This window comes from Dermacentor silvarum, chromosome 5 (genome assembly GCF_013339745.2).
Source record: "Dermacentor silvarum isolate Dsil-2018 chromosome 5, BIME_Dsil_1.4, whole genome shotgun sequence".
Taxonomy (NCBI): Eukaryota; Metazoa; Arthropoda; class Arachnida; order Ixodida; family Ixodidae; genus Dermacentor; species Dermacentor silvarum.
Window position 1 is genome coordinate 13,199,356 of NC_051158.1, and position 18,419 is coordinate 13,217,774.

The window sequence follows — 18,419 nt, forward strand, 5'->3', positions numbered from 1 at the left end:
ATAAACATCTGTCCGGGCTACAGCCGCTTGTCCAAATCTGTTGCCCTTAAAAACTGCAACAGTGCCCTGGTCGCCCTCCGCTGCGATGGCTTGTGATGTCGGCATTCTAAAATAACTTCCTCTGTTAGAGGTCTTTGGTCGAAACGCGCTATCGCGTGTACGAGCGATCGTCTCTGTAAATTGTAGCGAGGACAGTCACAGAGAAGGTGCTGAAGAGTCTCCTCGCTGCCACAGTCATCACACGAGGCGTCGTCGGCCCATCCGATTCGGAATGCAAAACACTTAGTAAAGGCCACTCCAAGCCATATTCGAAAAATTAGGGTAGCTTCCCGACGGCAGAGTCCAGCTGGGATGCAAAGGCGTAGAGAGGAGAAGTTGTGCAGCCGGTTGCTTTGAAAACTTCTTGCGTTCCACAGAAGAACATGATATCACGGGTGAGCATTCGAAGTTTTCGAGCGGCATCTGTCCTTGATAACAGTATTGGTTCCTCTTCGTCACCTTGAAGAACCGACCGAGCAGCGTTATACGCGTGTTCGTTTCCTATGACGCCGCAATGACTTGGAAGCCACTGAAATGTCCCCTGGTGTCCTTTCTCAGTCAATGTATGGATTAGTTCTCTAATCTCGAATACCAGTTGTTCGTGTGGTCCACGTCGCAGGTCTGATAGCAAAGACTGCGGTGCTGCATTCGAATCTCTGAATATTGACCATCTTCAAGGTTGTTCTTGGCTGACGAGACGAAGTGCAGCGGGAAGAGCTGCAAGTTCCGCAGCCGTCGATGTCGTTGAGTGACACGTCTTGAAACTGATGGCGATGGCTTTCGCTGGGAATACCACGGCTCCAGAGGAACGCTGGAGAGTTGCCGATCCGTCAGTATAAATATGTACGTGGTCGGCGTACCTTTCGTGCAAAAGGAGGATGTTTAAGTTCTTTAAGAGCAAGTGATGACAGCTCAGATTTCTTTCTGATACCTGGTACTGTGAGGTGCACTGCAGGTCGATCCAAATACCATGGAGGAATCGATGGCTTAGTTGCGGGGGAGAAGCCTGATGGAAGGCGAGTGTAATAATCCGAAATTGTAGTGCAAAATGATGCCTGCGGCCTTTCTGACGGTAGTGTTGCCAGATGATGGGAACGGGCCCGGCCAAAGTGCCTAATGTGCACTCTCAACACTTCCACCGCAATGTGCGTTTGTATGGGTTGGGCCCGGGCGACTGCAATAGTCGCCACTGTCGATGTGCATTTCAGCAAACCAAGACAAACCCTTAGAAACTGAGCTTGAAGAGCCTGTAGAGCACGAAGGTTTGTCTGGCAAGTGTTGGTCAGTAGGGGCAAACTGTATCTCAACAAGCCCAGAAAAAGAGCCCTGTACAATTCCAACATTGCATGTACTGACATTCCCCAAGTCTTTCCGCCCAGAAACTTGAAAAGCTGGAAGATTGCTGTCAAGTAGGTCACGTGCGGGCGCCATGAGAGATCTCTATCAATGATTATGCCAAGAAATTTGTGAGTCTTCTCATAAGTAATTATCTGGCCATTTACAGAGATGGCGTAGGGTGTCATTGGTGTGCGGGTGAATGCCACCAGTGCACATTTGTCTGACGAGATTTCAAGACCTTGGTTGCGGAGGTATATCGCTGTCAGTGTAGCAGCTTTTTGAATTCTTGCACGTATCTGAGGGCGTGTCACACCTGAAGTCCATCTACATATGTCGTCTGTGTACATTGATATCTCGATCGCTGCTGGCAGATGTTCAACGTGACCAATGAGTGTGAGGTTGAATAGGGTGGGGCTTAGTACTCCGCCTTGAGGGACGCCTCGGTAGGTGTAGTGTCGTACGGTCGGACCATCGCCGGTACACACAAATAACAATCTCATAAAAAGGTGATGAGAAATCCGTTGAAAAACTCGACCACCTAAGCCAACCATCTCAAGAGCATCGAGGATAGCCTCGTGAGATATGTTATCGTATGCCCCCTTGACATCCAAGGACAAAGCTGCAGATAATCTTTTGCATGACTTTTGATGTTGGACATACGTAGCGTAATATACATAGCGTAATATTCATAGCGTAATATTCATAGCTTAATATACGTAGCGTTATATACGTAGCGTAATATACGTAGAGCGATTATTGTTTAGAGGGACAACGTAAGCTCCAAATGGCCCAAATGTTTCTTAGAGTGCAGAATTTTCATACAAAGGACTTGGGGCCGTACTATTATGACCTCAACGTAATGGTTAAGCATTTTCTCTCGATTTTTGCAGAAAGCTAGGCAAGTTGTAACTTAGATATTGTAGACATATCGAGCGCTTCTGGGGAGTAACATAAAAGAATAGAAGATAGCCTCCTTCCTGACCTGTCATCTGCGTTCCTGTCATCTTTGTTCCTGTTTGTGTTCCTGTCGTCTATGTTTCTGTGCCCCTTTAAGGTGTTTCTTTTTCCCCTCAAAGCATTGTAAATGTATCATATATCTTGTTAAATTCTTTAGAGTAACACTGTTTGAATGACTGGTATAATGACGCGGTCATGCTACCGTCTCTTCTATATTCTTGCTCATTGCGTGCAGGATTGTACGAATTTCCAATGCTGTTCTTTATCGGAAATGTTGATGTCTGTTTCATATTATTTAGAATGACCAATGTGCAAAGTTGTATGTAAGTCAAATTGTATTATGAGTTTCCATTTGCTAGGGTCTTTATCTTTGATGTCTCGGTATCTGCATTTTTTATGTTTAGTTGCACTTAATGTACGTTTAGTTGTGTTCAATATACGGGTAGTAGGGCCCTCGTCAGGCAATTGAATCTGCCTTTAGTTCAACCAAGCAAAAGCATGTCTAAATAAACAAAAAACTGAGACAGCGTTGCTCTGCGTAACTCGCATAGCGAATAGGTGCTACCTAAGAAAATGTTTTTCGCAGCAGACGCCTTTATTGCTCTAGCAATACGATTTATTAACCTTTGTACTCACGACTTTTCCACTTCCATCTGTGTTGAGGCTCAACTAAGGAGTCATAGTAAGCGGTGGTATGTAACCACAGAAGGTTGACTGCAGAATGGTTGGTAAGTCGGCAAAGGTTTGCGATGGTTTAGTGAGTGCGATGAGCAAGTTTGCGAACGAATGACCGAATCTGTGACGGCGAGGATCGATATGGCCGAATTGATGCATTCCGTAGTATTATGGAATAGTATTCCTGCAAATGTATCAAACGTTCAAAATGCTTCAATCTTTCCTGGCTAGAGATGTCCCTGTTTATGGGCCTTCGACAAGTGCTTAAACCTTAAAATATGAAATGTTTCTTTTTCTTATTGGATTTTCCTACTTTGCAAAGTTTCCTTCTTTTTCTTCTTTCTACTGTACTGTTCTTTAAGACTGCTCCTTGTTAAAATATATACCCCCTCCTTCTTGTTTAAAGTTACGAAGTGAGAACCCATTGATTACCTGTATAAATATACAAAAGCGGAGGTTAGGTGAGAACCCTCCGCTGTAGTTCAGTGGCTATGGTGCGGCGCTGCTAATCTCGAGATCGTGGGTTTGATCAGGTGGCGGCGGCCGCATTTCGATGGAGGCGAAATTAAAAAAAAAATACTCGTCTACTTTGATCCAAGTGTCCGGTAAATAACACCAGGTTGTCTAAATTAATCCAGAGTGCCTCACTGCGGCATGCCTCATAATTAGATCATAGTTTTAGCGCATGAAACCCCAGAATGTAATTTAATTTGGTTAAGCTGAGCTGCGAGGACGACAAGAAGAAATGAGCGAGTCAATGGTACACGGGGAAAGATTAGCAGTAGGCTCAAAAAATGTTGCTGCCGTTGCTCGGTTGAGGTGCCGAGTGCTTTGGATGAATGGGTTGGGTGAGTGGGTTGGGTGAGTGGGTTGGGGAGTGGGTTGGGTGAGTGGGTTGGCAGAGTGAGTAGGTAGAGTGAGTAGGTAGAGTGAGTAGGTAGAGTGAGTAGGTAGAGTGAGTAGGTAGAGTGAGTAGGTAGAGTGAGTAGGTAGAGTGAGTAGGTAGAGTGAGTAGGTAGAGTGAGTAGGTAGAGTGAGTAGGTAGAGTGGGTTGGGCGAGTGGGTTGGGCGAGTGGGTTGGGCGAGTGGGTTGGGCGAGTGGTTTGGCAGAGTGGTTTGGCAGAGTGGTTTGGCAGAGTGGTTTGGCAGAGTGGTTTGGCAGAGTGGTTTGGCAGAGTGGTTTGGCAGAGTGGTTTGGCAGAGTGGTTTGGCAGAGTGGTTTGGTAGAGTGGTTTGGTAGAGTGGTTTGGTAGAGTGGTTTGGTAGAGTGGTTTGGTAGAGTGGTTTGGTAGAGTGGTTTGGTAGAGTGGTTTGGTAGAGTGGTTTGGTAGAGTGGTTGGTAGAGTGGTTTGGTAGAGTGGTTTGGTAGAGTGAGTTGGTAGAGTGAGTTGGTAGAGTGAGTTGGTAGAGTGAGTTGGTAGAGTGAGTTGGTAGAGTGGGTTGGTAGAGTGGGTTGGATGAGTTGGTTGGATGAGTTGGTTGTGCGTGTTAGTGAGTGAGCTGATGAGTGATAAAGTGAGCAAGCGAGCTACATGTTGGGTGCTCAAGCACGTATTAGGGCTGTAGCATGGTGACACAAAGCCGCAAATGCAATAAATAATATAGAGCAGAGAAGTCGGTGGTTCCGTCTCACCGCTGATGAAGTGCACTCCTCCTGCGAGCCTCTTGAACATGTACCGGTGCTCCTTGAATGTGTACACAGAGAACCCGATGCCCATGAGCAGCATGACGATACTCAGGGTGCAGAACGCCACCTCCGAGCGGGTGTACTCTGCGATGGTGGGGCCCGCACGCACGCAGCAGCAGGACCGTCATTTTTCGGACACAAATAATTAAGTGTGCTAGCTATCGTTAGCTTGATGCATTTGCCAATTTATGATCTCTTTTTGTGCCATAATACACTTCGATTTATAGTGCATGTATTATGTACGCCTCTTCTAGTAATCAAGCTCAAGGACAATGACTGTGTTATCTGCCGCAGGCGACCTTATAAAACCGTGTTAAGGTTAAAAGGGAAATGCCTGATATGGCATCAAAAAAAGCATGTGTAGTTTCACTGCGCAAATAAATTCTCACAGTGCGCAAATGTAAAGGCAAACGCCTGACTTGCATTGTCTAGCGTAAACTTGCTTTTTACAGTCAAATGAAAAAAGTTCCACTTCACGTTTCCTCGAACCCGAGGTCTACTAGTACGATGTGTTAAGTGATTTTATTACTGACGCTTCTTCAGAAACGGTCGATTAAATATGTACTCTAAAGATGTTTACTTCCTTCGTGTTCATTCCTTTTATTGTGCAACATTATGATCATTAGCCATAAAAGAGCCTATGTGTTTACATGTAAACCTCACATCGCCATTAAAGAACTAGATAAAATCACCTACCAAGAATTGTGCGGTCAATCTCCATGTCACGCCGGATATCTTCCTCCGACGGGAACACGCTGAAGAAGGAACAGGAGCCTGCAAGATTTAAAGGAGGAGGGGGGGGGGGATGAAATAAATTCCTCCAGAGAAATAAACCCGCACGAATTTTCAGTTTAGCGGGAACTATAACAGACGTTCAACCCCCTGCGCACTGTCTACTACGGTTATGCTAGGTTAGGTTGCGTTGGATTGGGTTCAGTTGGTTTAGGAAAAGTTGGATTGTGTTAAGTTAGGTTAGGTTAGGTTGGGCTGTGTTCAGTTGGCCTAGGTAAAGTTAGGTTAGATTAGGTTGTGTTAGGTCAGGTTAGGTTAATTAGATGCATGTGCAGCAGCCTGCGGTCACGCGGACTGGTAGAGGTCGCCGCGCCGAGACAATTTGTGTCCTCCGCAAGGCAGAGCGTATCTGGCAGGCAGGAATGTGTTGTACAAACGTCTTCATTAAAAAAAAAAAAGATTCGGTAGACGTAGGGCACGGGGGAAGAGCAGAATGAAGTGGGGCGCAGGGTTCACAGTAGCAGCTCAGGCTAACCGGCAGAAAAACCCCACTAAATTTAGCGCGGAAACCGCCAAGTCGGTATCACTGATTCGCTCACTCTGCTCTGTTCCGGGTGTCCCATTGGGCATGGCTGGCGCAGTGGTTCGGCACATCCGGAAGAGGCCCATGTTGGCGTACAGGAAGAAGCTCTTGGTGCGGTTCACGTACACGGGGCCCGAATCGGGCGCCACTACGGTGATCCATTGTTCGGTGCCGATGCAGATGATCCACAAGAACAAGCCCAACATGGCGGCCAGGGTGGCCCACAGGAGGGCGCGGCGCTCGCTGTGAAGCGCCGCCTTAGGATCCTCTTCCGGACCGGCCGCGGCCTCCTCGAAGCGGCGCTGTCGTTTTGACCGGTGGCTGCTGGTCTTACTCTTGCTGCTCTTGGTGCTAGTCCGCGACTTCTTCGAGGAACCCATGATTCACGGATGACAAAAGCAGACTACGCAGCCAGCAGGCGACAAAGGCAAACCACGCACGCAGCAGACGACAAAGGCAGACCACGCAGCCAGCAGACGACAAACGCAGACGACGAAACCGTACGACGACACAAACAAACAATGTGACCACCAGACGACGAAACCGTAAGACGACGCAAGCAGACCGCACAACCACCAGACGACAAACAAGGAGACGACACGACAGGGTAGATTACACGTAATAAGTTCAGAAAGGCACGTTAGCTCCAAGGACGGCAGTGGATGTGCTGCGATTTAGTTCCTCTCGTTGGACGGCTCGCGGTGAGCAAGGTGAAGCATGTACAATTAACGGGGAACAGCGTTCAGTGTCTGTACTTCTGCAGATGGCGTACTCACATTCACCGAAGTTGCACGTCGCGAAGACAGTGAGAGTTGCTGGTGTAGACGAAAGTGGTTACTGAACGATACAGAAGGCTGTAAAATGCAAAGTATTTGCGATAAAATAAAATTTAATTGGCCACAAAGGACGATAATATCACACACAATTACGCCAACCACCCGACAGCCGTCCACTAAGGAAGGAACAGATGGTAGGGCATTTACCCCAGCTGTGACAGTTACACGCGAACAAAGCTGTTTGCACTACAAACTACAGTCTAAATAACTTCTGCTCATATCGCCTTCAAAAACGTATATTATCAGTGCGCCTGGTCATGTGACAGGCTTGCATGGGACTGAAGCTGTGGCTCAGACCGCAGCAGGCCTTGACGCTCCAAGTTAGCAACGCTTAACAAGACTAGCTTTGTGAAGCCTTTAGCACACACACAAAAATAGTAAATCAGAAAACTGCAACTTCACTGGTCAATCTCGCCGATCTGGACAACATTGAATCACCGACAGCGTACACCAGGCGGTGGATATGAAAGATGTGATAGGCTCATGACAAGATATCTCGCTGCAATTCTACTGACACTGCCGAGAGGTTCTCCGTAGGGCATCAAAAGGCCTTTTCGACGTCTATGTCTCTGGGCATCAGATCCTTTGAGTGTAAGGAACGATGGCTACGAAGAAGTCAAATCTATAAACACGGTGACACGGACGTAGTCCATCGGTGCCAACAGAACTGGCCCGGTGCACAAACCGTTGTCTTGCTTCTCAAGAATCCTCGTTGCTGAAGCGGTTCCAGAGCTCCAGATTTACGCCATCCTGCACATAAGAAAATTATAGGGTATGTTAGCGTACCCTAAAAAAAGAATGTATATAAAATAAACACTAAGGGACCTAGGACTTAAACGAAAACGTCCTTATCCCCCTGCAGCTGCAGTGTCCATAAAAATGTTGGTTATTCCCATTCAAAACACATGGTATCGTGTGTTGAAACATTATATGAAAGAAATAAGGTAAGAAAAGAGAGATATCAAGAAGACGAAAGGCATGGAGGTCAACCAGACGAGCGTTCGGTTTGCTACCCTACACGGGGGGTAAGGGAAGGGGGGAATAGAAAGAGCTAAAGAGGGAGAGAGTGAGTACGGAGTGCACGTGCGATGGTGCACTGGGACACTATAAGCGCTCTCTTAAACCGGTGCACTTCGAAGAACTGTACAAGTGCCCGAATCGCTTTTTGTGCCATTGAAGGATGTGGCCGCGGTCCGAGTATCTTTGTCTCAGCGAATGATCTCGAGAGAAAAATAAGTAAATAAACTAGCTAGCTAGATATCAAGCCCCAACTGCCTCTATACAATGATGCATGGTGTCTGTGTAATGTCGCAAACCGCGTTAAAAAGTGATAGGCAAAGCTGGCACATATCCCGCAGCAAGGGCAGGTCATGTGACAACAGTGTGCGAATGCGCCTTTGTGCGTGTGCCGTATGCAAAGCAGCAGAAGAGGTGGCGCCTTGCCATCTTGTCCGTCTCGGGCTGCCGTGGTGGGCCGAGCTCCAAGAACGACAGCAGCTCGACGTTTTGTCTCGGCTCGGCAGCAGGACTAGCGGGTAACAAAACACCAACGTTTCCCGGGGTCAGTGCTATTTCGGATTGCGACGGCACAACGCGACTACCTCGCCTTTACAGCTGCCGCGAGCGACGGCCATGATTTCACTGTTCTTCGCGTTTCACGCGCGCCTTGAAAACAGGCGTCCGGTCCTCGAAGCGAAGATTCAACTATCTGTAGAATTTGAACCCCTTTTACGAGGGTTGACGTTAGACCTTGTAGGTATATGGAATTGTAACCAGGTGTTAAGCGCTAGAAGAACGTGGAAGATAAGGAAGGGCACAATACGAGCACTCGTCGTGTCCTTCTTTTTTGACCCCCTTGTTTTCAAGCCTTTGATACCCGTTTAACCCCTTTAGTTACCACTTTAATTACGAATTATGACGAACTATCTATGAAGGCGACTTCTTGGGAACAGCGCGAAGAATAGGAATGTAGAATAGACATACACGAACGCAGACTATCAACAGGCATTTATTTGAGAGACACGCACGCAACCACGCGCACGCGCGCACGTCATATATACAGGGTGTCCCAATTATCATGCACCAAGATTTAAAGACATGCGAATGCCACGTAGCTGGACAGAACCAAGGTAGTGTTGCTTGCGTCGCTTGGAGATACGCAGATTATTTCTTGCATTCCGCCTAATTAAATAGTCTTAATTAATTAATCAACTCAAATATTATAATTAGATTAAAAGTGTCCATGAGGAAATTGTAGAGCAACATGAAAAACTCCAGATACAGCTTTCTGTGGCTCAACACATGCAACATAAAAATGTTTTTTTTTTTTCTTCGAGCGTGAAAGAAGCCCGCGAATGTGCGCAATGTTGCCGCCCGACTGGCCGCTCGACGCACTGCGCGAGGCCTCTGTGTCGTCCCAGATGGCTGAAAGCAACCTTGAGGTGTGTTTCGAAATCACCGAGACTGCGTGAAATAAAAAAAGAAAAGAAAAAAAAGCGGACGCGGCAGCAACATGGCAATGTACTAGACGTAGATGCATCTTCATCTCTGCGTTTAAACAGTGAAATGCTATTTATACCATAGCAAACATGAGGAGATGATGGAGATAGTTATTCTTTTTCACATACATGGAGACGAAGCTTCTGACACCTAACCGTGGCATAAAAATATGAAAAAAATGTTTTTTTTTTTCGAGTTCAAGCATAACAGTAGACAATAAAAACAACCTTGAAGAGCGATTATGTTCCATAGTTGTGTTCGGGTCTCGGGAGTATATTAAAACACAGCAGCGTGTCTTCGAACGAGTTTCGACAACGCGTTTTGCCAGGAGACCATTAAAAATTCACCACCTTCAAATGCATCTTTTTTTTTTTTTCTTGATCACGCGCAATGTGACGATAGCGCCTCTGAATCTACGTGACGTCACGTTCTGCAGCGTGCCTTTAGGTGGTGCCCATACATCGTATCCCCCTCCCTCATTGCGACGGCGCTCCCTCGGAGTAATGAAAACCGATGGACGCGTACAGCATCGAAAAGAGGGGAAAATAAACTTCCGAACGGCTTTGCGTTGGCGCCAATATGGCTCGCTCGCGGTATATCGAGAAGCGTGTCAGGAAGCGATATGAAAGCATTATATTTTTATTAAGAGTGTCCAACTTCATAACGCTGCGACAAAGTCTCGCATGGCCACCGGGAGATTGCGGCGTTCAGTCATTTCAAGTGGAACCTTACAGCGTTTTAGCGACACGGACATAGAACGAAAAAAAAAAAAGAAGACGGTGTGCTATACCTTTAACTTAGGTTTACTTCGAAATTTTATTTAACGGGATATTGTGTAAAGCAATATGATTGCAAACGGAGACATTCCGCTGCTGTGAACCGGAGTTCGTTCTATCGAATTGATTAATTGATTGATTGATTGATTGATTGATTGGTAACATGCACCAACTAGCCCAACAAAATGACCGACCGACCAACCGACCGAATGGTTGCTTGGTTGGTTTAAGTTGGGTTGGGTTGGGTCAGGTCGGGTCGGGTCGTATCGGGTCGGATCTGGTTGGGTCGGGTCTGGTTGGGTTTGGGGTTGGCTGGGTTAGCGGTTGGTTTGGTTTGGGGTTGTTCTTCTTCTGGGGGTTTTACGTGCCAAAACCAGTTCTGATTATGAGGCACGCCGTTGTGGAGAGCTCCGGATTAATTTTGACCACCTGGGGTTCTTTAACGTGCACTACAACGCAAGCACACGGGCGTTTTGGTTTGGGATGGGGTTGACTGATTGATTTCAACGTCCCAAAACAACACTTGGGCTTTGAGAGACTCCGAATTATTTCCGTAACCAAGGGGGGGGGGGGGGGGGGTATTCTGTAAGTGTCCACCCAGTGAACACGTCATTTCGTCGGCTGCTGGAGTTATGATTGGCTGGGCTGGGGTACGCGTCAGAAGGAAACAGGCGCCCCCAGCCAATCAGCACTTCAGCAGCAGATGAAATGGAGATGTCCACTTGGTGGACACTTTCAGAATACCAGCCTGGCGTTCTTTAACGTGCACCTAAATCTATGTACCCGAACATTTTTGCATTTCGCAACCAATCAAAATGCGGCTGTCGCGGCAGTAGGAATCGAACCCACAACCCCACGCTCAGCAGAAAAACGCCATCCACTGTTTCACCGCACCCGTTAGAAGAAATTGTGCAACATTTTTCGGCGTATATACAAAGCACGCACTTCGGCGTTGGCCTTTTTTCAAAACCTTCTTTAGCCGGGCTCGCTATCGTGTACGTGAACCAGGATCAGTTTCTCCTTGATCAGCGCCTTCGTGACGCAACAATTGTGCGGGAATCTTATGGCTATATTAATGCGAAAGTATTATACGGCTCATGAAAGCGGAACATCTGGCGGCGTGGCCCGAGATGCTACAAAAAGTCACGTGGTCACCGAGACAGACCGCGCGCCAGGTGATGCTTCCATTGGCGGAAGTGCACGCGATGCCACGCGCGCTTCCGCCAATGAGAGAGGTGTGGCTCCGATGGACGAACAAGTCACGTGGTCACAGAGACGGACCGCGCCGGTGGCCGGTCCATAAATAGCGCCGCGCGCCGCGGCGCTGTCAGTCGGTGCGGTGATTTCGCTGAGTTCTGTCGTGCGTTCCGATGGACGAACTTTCGACTTCTCAGCTTATAGCTGTGAACGGCTCCTTTGGACGTCCTCCGCGAGTACACGAACGAGGCCGTCGCAGTACTTTCGCATTGATCCGCGTAGGGTTACCTAAGTACCCTTCAATTTTCTTTTTAACGCGATAGCCTTAAAGGCCCCGTGTCGCAAAAAAATGTGGTTGATCCCTCTTATATAGGAATCGGTATAGAACACGAAAGTGAAACGTGTCTTCACAGAAGTAGTGTAATGTTTATTGCACATTGATATATAATGTCTATTGGTGTTTTGTGGCTAAAGCGCCCTTAGGCGTTGATGCACCCACGCTGACGCCTGGTGGCACGTCTCCTCCATCACGACTACCAACGTCGATGACCATGAGCAACCGTCGTGCATATGGAAGCTGCACTACGCTGCACACGCTAGCACAACGCGAAAGACGAAGCACGTAACTGACACACTAATACAACGCGCAAGACAAAGCACGTAACTGAATCGTCACCGAGTCAAATCAGCGCGTACAGCGCGTCGTAATTGCAGCCTCCGCGATCAACTTCAGAAACATTTTCAGAGCTAATTGCGGAGGCCACGCTCCGCTGTGCTGAGTACGGTGAACGCCACCTAGGTGGCGTTGGTAGTGCTTCGTGATGCCAGCGTCCCTTCGAATGCTGGCATCGAGGCGTCGTAGTGCTGAGACCACCGAAGCGTTCACTGTCGGTGCGCGTTAGTGTCATAATGCAGTACTTCTCTTTTCTGCTCGTAGGCGGCGGCACCGCCCCGAGCAAGAGCGCGGGTACACGGAGGAGTGTTAGATATATAAGGCGCGTCTGTGTAGCTCTCTGCAAATGCGTTTGTGGCGCAATGGGTTAAATGCTCGGCGATCTATCGTCGCGGACCGAGAGGTCGTGGGTTCGATTTCCAAATTTTGCATGTTTGTGGAACTTTTTCTTCTGGTTTCTTTCTTTGTATTATGTTCGTGTATGTTCGTGTGACGTATTTCTGTGACGGAAATACGTCAGTGAAGTCTTGGTGGACCCCGGCATAAAACACTTTCGTGTTAAAAATCCAGTGTCGGCGCCGACCGTCATTTCACCAAAAATCATTCCGAACCACAACCACGCAGGCCCTTCGTAGACTTTAAATACTTCTTTTTCCACCGAAGTTGCTGACGCTTTGCCTTATATTCTTAACAAAGTTATTCCTCTGAATTTTGAGAGTGACAGCCCACAAACAAATATCGTGAAACAAACACCGACAGCGCATGCCTGTTATGTTAAATCTTCTCAGACAGAAATATTAAAAGTGCGCAGCAATAACAGAAGATCGGCCCACGCAAGAGGTCGCGTTTCCACCAGAAAGCGTACCTTCGTGCGTAGCGTTCACCACCAGCGTTTCCCAGTAAACATTACGGTTATACATAAACTGCACTTTCCGGGAAGCGTGAGAAGCAGTCCGCGATCTTTTAATGCTATCGCGTTCCATTAGGCGAAGCTTAGGCGTCCTCCAAATTTTTATTTTATTGCGGCGAGAAATGGTTTGCTAGAAAACTTGAGATAAATCTTCGGTGCAGCTCGGGAGGAACTCTTGCTGCTTGTTAACCGTGAAGGAGAAGTCTTGCGCAGGCCGAGCTTTCGCCGCCTGTGAGGACGGTGATGGTGTGCGCAGTGAAATTGTCCTTGCGGTCTTCGACGTACGCTACGAGTTCTGTAGTGCTCAATCAAGATGTCACCCTTATGTTTGACGAAACGTTTGTCTGCTTCCTCGCTTGTATCTCCATTTGGTTGTTTGTTTGCACGTTTGTTTCGTGTCAACGTTTGCCGCATTACCGTTAAATCTCTTCGAACTGTCCCTATCTCTCTGACGAGACACCTTTTTAGAGCCATAGCTCTACTACTCCAGGTACAAACCCAGAAAACGCCTGGTTCCGCAAATCTGACCTTCAAGCTCAGCCAAGGTCAAACTGGGACTTAGCCTGCACCTATACCGGCGGCTGCTGCGTACACCGCGTGGGCGCCCGTATCTTGAAAGTGATCTGCGATGTCGACAAAGTGCGCAGTCGCACAGGCCTCATCTTCAAAGCGATTAGCGATGCGTACAAAGTGCGCTGAGTGCTGGTAGTTTCGTATGCGCTGTGCTTTCGACGCTTAGTTCGAGTTGAAGCGAGACGCAGCACGAAGGTCAATTCACTCGCTGCTGCTGCAGCGCCGAGCAACGTCTGTGTTCTTTCCCAAAGCAAGCAAAACCGTGCTATCGCTCGACAAACTTTGTTTAACCGCGTTCAACCACGGCAAATTTTTATTTATTTTTTGACGAATGGTGCTTCGCTATACAGGCAGGTGGCTGTCCCTTTTTGCACCGAACGCCTCTGAAGGAGTCGCTGCGTAGCCGAAGCGACGAAGCACGGCGAAACCTTCAGGCCCGGCAGGGGGAACAAGATCGCTTCTTCTTTAGAAACAAAGTGAAATAAAATAAAGTCTAGTTACTATAACAGCGGATGGCGCTAGCTGCGTGGACCATGATGGAGGTTAGGTTTGGTGCGCCTTGATGGTGGACCACGAAACCATGCGTATAACAACCATCGCGTGGCGAAGAAGCCGTCGGTCATGCGAACCGTTCGCTCCCACTTCTCAAGATGCTGCAGAAAACAAAAGAAGTGCGTGGTGGCGAAAATATACAAATAAATAAAAAATAAATAAGAAACTGCTAACGTGGCGCTGGGGACGCTTACGTATTTCGTTCCTTCCTGCCTTCTTTCTTTTCTTTTTCTTTTTTTAGTATCCCGCTGTGTTCTTGAAGGAATTGCCACGGGTGGCCGTGGAGCCGGCGGGGTATCCCGTTTCTCAAAAAACTGGGAAGGCAGCTCGGCCCGGGCTTGAGCCGCAGCTCGCACGCCTTGCTCAAGACGCTGACCGCTCGCTCGATAGTTCCGGGCAATTCTCAGGGGCTTCGCGGCGAAGGAAAAACGAAACCAGTGCCGTCAAGTATACAACTCTCCGAGTATCATTCTCAGATTTCGCTTTCTGGATTTGAACGGGGGGAAAAAAAAGATAAACGCAGCGCCGAAGATGGCTCGGACGGCGACGATGAGAGAAAAAAAGGAAGCGATAAAAATAAAGAAAGCGGGTTTACTTTTGCCAAGGAAACGGCTTTTGTTGCTGTTGTTGCAGTACCGTTCTTCGCTTCCGTCCGCTTCGTCTTTGTCCGTGTGTTTGCGTGAAGGTATGCTTGTTTTACGCGTTTGTATGTGCTTTCGCTTGCTTGGGTTATGTTTGTGCGTTATAGTGCACATTACCTCGATCCTTCTCAAAGTTAACTAGGAGGAGATTACGTATACAGATATGATCTAAGATGCATGCGCAACTGCGCGGGAGGGATTTAATCATATTCTTGCGGCCATGCTTTCAAGAAAATTGACACTGCTTGGATGCAAGCCGTTGTGTCGTCACAGACGACGAATAAAAAGCACCATAGGATTTTCGAAAACCGCCAAATAACATAGAAATCTAGTGTGCAAGAATCCAATATATATCTTCATCCGCGTCTTTCTGAAAAAAAAACTGTTTTTACTAAATGGCACGTGAGGATATGGTTACTTTGTCCGGGTACGTAGAGGTGCTGCTCCTGTCATAGAACATTGCTATTTGAAGACAAAACAAAAAACTGTGAGCCCTTCCACTAGGGTGGAGATGGAAGACCAGCGAAGATGTACTATGGCGGAAATATGTATTTCGAATTATGACTGTTAAGATCTGATGGTGTAATTGGTTATTTGAATTCTTAAAGAATGAGAATTATGTATGATCCGGTGGTTTTCATTTATTTAGTGACCACGGGGACCATGGCCTTATGGTCGGTACGGTACACCGCCATAGGGTATACGGCAAAGGTTGGCACGTTCTTCATAAACACGTCACCAACGCCGCGCGCATTCGGTGCGAACGCGGGCAAAATGCCGCCGCCGTCGACAACAGTTCTGCGCGTTGTTTGTGTGAGCGCACACAACCACTGTCAAAACGCTGGCGTGAGCAAGCACACCAGCAGCAGCGGGCGAAGGTTCATGCGGTCTATCGCTTCAACGGAAACTGAGCGACGAAAGCACAGCGCATACAAAGGTAGGAGCCGTGTTGCAGATCGCTTTCAAGATACGGTGCGCGCGACCGCCTGGTGCCGCGCAAAGTGCAAGTTGCTCGCAGAGCAGAAGCCGCAACCCCTGCCTCCCGCGCTGCCTTCCCGCTGTCCTCCTTTCGCGTGGGAGATTGAGTTGCCAGTTCCCCGTCGCTGGTTGCGTTGTTCCTCCGAACGAACGGCGCGCGGCCAGGCCATGACGAGTCGTAAGGGCAACTGATAAGAGCGCTAGCGCGATGTCTACGTGACAGAACGGCTAAACGCCGTTGTCGAAACTGTTAGGGGAGAGGCGGGCCAGAGCCCAGAGAGAGTCTGCGGCAGAGGCCGGCAGGGCTGCGCGCATGCGCCGCAGTAGAAGAGCGGGCACGCACACGCACAGTCTAGGGTGCCTTGATGCCCTGCTCGCCCACCGCTCCCCTTCCACTGGCTGGGAAGTCGCGTTTGCTCTCCGCCATGCGTTCGCTTCCCGTCAAAGCATGCGTCCCTCGCCCTCGCGCACTTTCACTCGCACATACAGCATACGGCCAATGAGAGTTTTTTAGGGGCGAAGCTCCTTATGGCGGCACCCGTTCGCTCACGCGCATCGCTCACGGTCAGTAGTAGTGCATGTAACCAGTAGTGTGTAACCAGTCGCCGCAATTGATTTCGAGAGATAATTCTTGACGCTAAAATAGAATGTACCGAAGTTGACATTCGTTCCAGTAGCGCAAATATATTTTTCTACATTGGAATAGATTAGGCCTACGCTTATTGCAGCTTCCGTCCGTGAATCTCTCTGAAATGCGCATAAACTAACAAGCATTCATGCGTGATGATGCCCACACTACGCTATTGATTCTATGAAATCAGCGAGACATGGACGTAACTACACAGTAAGTAGTACGAACCACAGTAAGCTGTCTACGAACCAAGCATAAACCTACTTTCCAGTGTTTACGCTCTTGCATTGCAATCCGTAAAGCGTCCGCTGACGTTTCGTAGCGTACGTTGCACTGTTAGCTTTCATTTATTTTGGTTTGTCGCCGTAAGTTGTGCCGTGGTAGCTTAGCTGCGGACGCGGGTTACGGCCACGTTACATTTTGATAAGCATAAAACATCGCTAGATATAGGTGCACGTTAAAGAACCCCAGGCGGTCGGCCTCTCCGGCCTCATAGCCATATCAGACGTGCGTTCTTCGATATGAGCAAGTTCTGGGATCCCAACACGTTCTTATCGTGGAGGGATTTCTGGCCGAAAAATGCGCAAGTGATCAATCGCGACGTGAATGCAAGTCAAGTTACTAATGCCATGAGTCGGTGCCTTTCCACGCTATGGAATATATACTGAACTACGCGGTCTGCTTACGCTTCAAGAGCCTGTTAAGGATTTCGCCTTAATAAAGTGAATGCACGCGATCGTTAGCAAGCTACATATCTCCACGTTCGGTTGTCATCGTTTCCAGGCAGCACGTTCACGTTGCTCAACGCATGGCGCGTAATGCGTTGCCGCGTGCGCGGACGCTCCCCCGTATACAGCCAGCAAACAGTCACTGCACGTTTCGGTACGTGGTACGCGATGTTGGCTAATAGCGGTCCCTTAAGCGGGAGATCCGATGATTCCCTCCGGAGCTTCGCCCACTCATCATCATTCACCCCGTGGATATGCTGTGATTTTTTTTTCTGCATCCGGACGCGAACATCGAAGAGTGAGCCATTAACAGCTTCGCTGTAAAAATCTGTTCCTCGTGTTCGTGACACCAGTCAGTAATGAATGACTTTAAAAACGATTATTTCCCTGAGCTGTGTTCAAGACCCATACACGGGCTTATGTATTTTAAACTGGCATGTGCACGTTATACGGCCCTGTGCATGATGAAAGTGGTCGTATGAGTTACGTGTGCCCACAGATGGCGGAATGAGCATGTTATAGTACGCGGCGTTATTCCGACGATATTCGTATTAAGTCCGCATGGCCATCCTTTATGTTCACTGCCGCTGCTATACTCACGTCACACGGCCGCGCATATAATCACCGTGGGCGCGAAGGCTTACCAAATTACCACTCGTTCCTTATAAATTTGTATTATTGGTTGTTTATATTTATTAAACAATGCCAGCGCTCGTACGTAAATCGGCGTCCTTTAGCATGAAAAAATATCGCAGCCATTCCACACTGTGAATGTGGGCTACCAGCGGAGCTGTTCATCGGCAGCGCGCACTGCACGCGGCCTCCCCAGTACCAGCGCACGCCACATACTAGCTGCCTGTTCGGTTCATTGCGTAGGCGCGGAAATGTGGCTTGTGGCTTGTTAGCGACAGGTGGCTTGTTAGCTACCACCAGTCACACCAAATGATCGATGCGCGCTACGGCCATTAGCGCTCCCTCGGCGCAGCCAAACCGAGCAGCTGGCTAAGTCAGGAGCTGGGGTAGCTGTCAAAACTGCATCACGTTCACGCTTCGCGACATCTCGAACGTTATCAATCACCATGAAATCGTTGTCGAGCCACAGTCTGTCGCACACCGCACAACTGAATCCGAAATGTTTGTCCAAAAAGTCCCTCTGAAATTTCGCATACACACTCTTGTGCTCGTCCAATTTACTGGCGTGGTACCCGCGTCGCTTCATCGCCTTCTCCTCTTCGCGGCACCCGTCTTCCTATCGAGCCCACCGCTTAGGGGCAGCCTATCGGCCACGATCTTCGCTGCTACTCGCCGCCCGTTTCCTAGCTTTTCTCTTGCTACGCCAGTTGTGAGCACTTGCCTTAATTGTTTGCGTTGCCTCCTCATAGAGGGCACGAGAGTTTTGAGGCACGGACATAGA

The 18,419-nt window shown here is 48.4% G+C and overlaps 1 protein-coding gene across 1 annotated transcript in view; it reads right to left on the minus strand.

The window, feature by feature from the left end:
* The window catches only part of LOC119452890 (uncharacterized), a 62,417-nt gene that overhangs the window by 3,659 nt on the left and 40,339 nt on the right, over window positions 1-18,419 (minus strand). Inside the window, exons 2-4 of the mRNA XM_037714841.2 lie at window positions 6,028-7,597; window positions 5,393-5,470; window positions 4,643-4,780 (exon numbers count right to left, since the gene is read on the minus strand). Coding sequence (XP_037570769.1) covers window positions 4,643-4,780; window positions 5,393-5,470; window positions 6,028-6,391 — 580 coding nt within the window. The 5' untranslated portion in view covers window positions 6,392-7,597. The remainder of the gene's footprint in view (window positions 1-4,642; window positions 4,781-5,392; window positions 5,471-6,027; window positions 7,598-18,419) is intronic.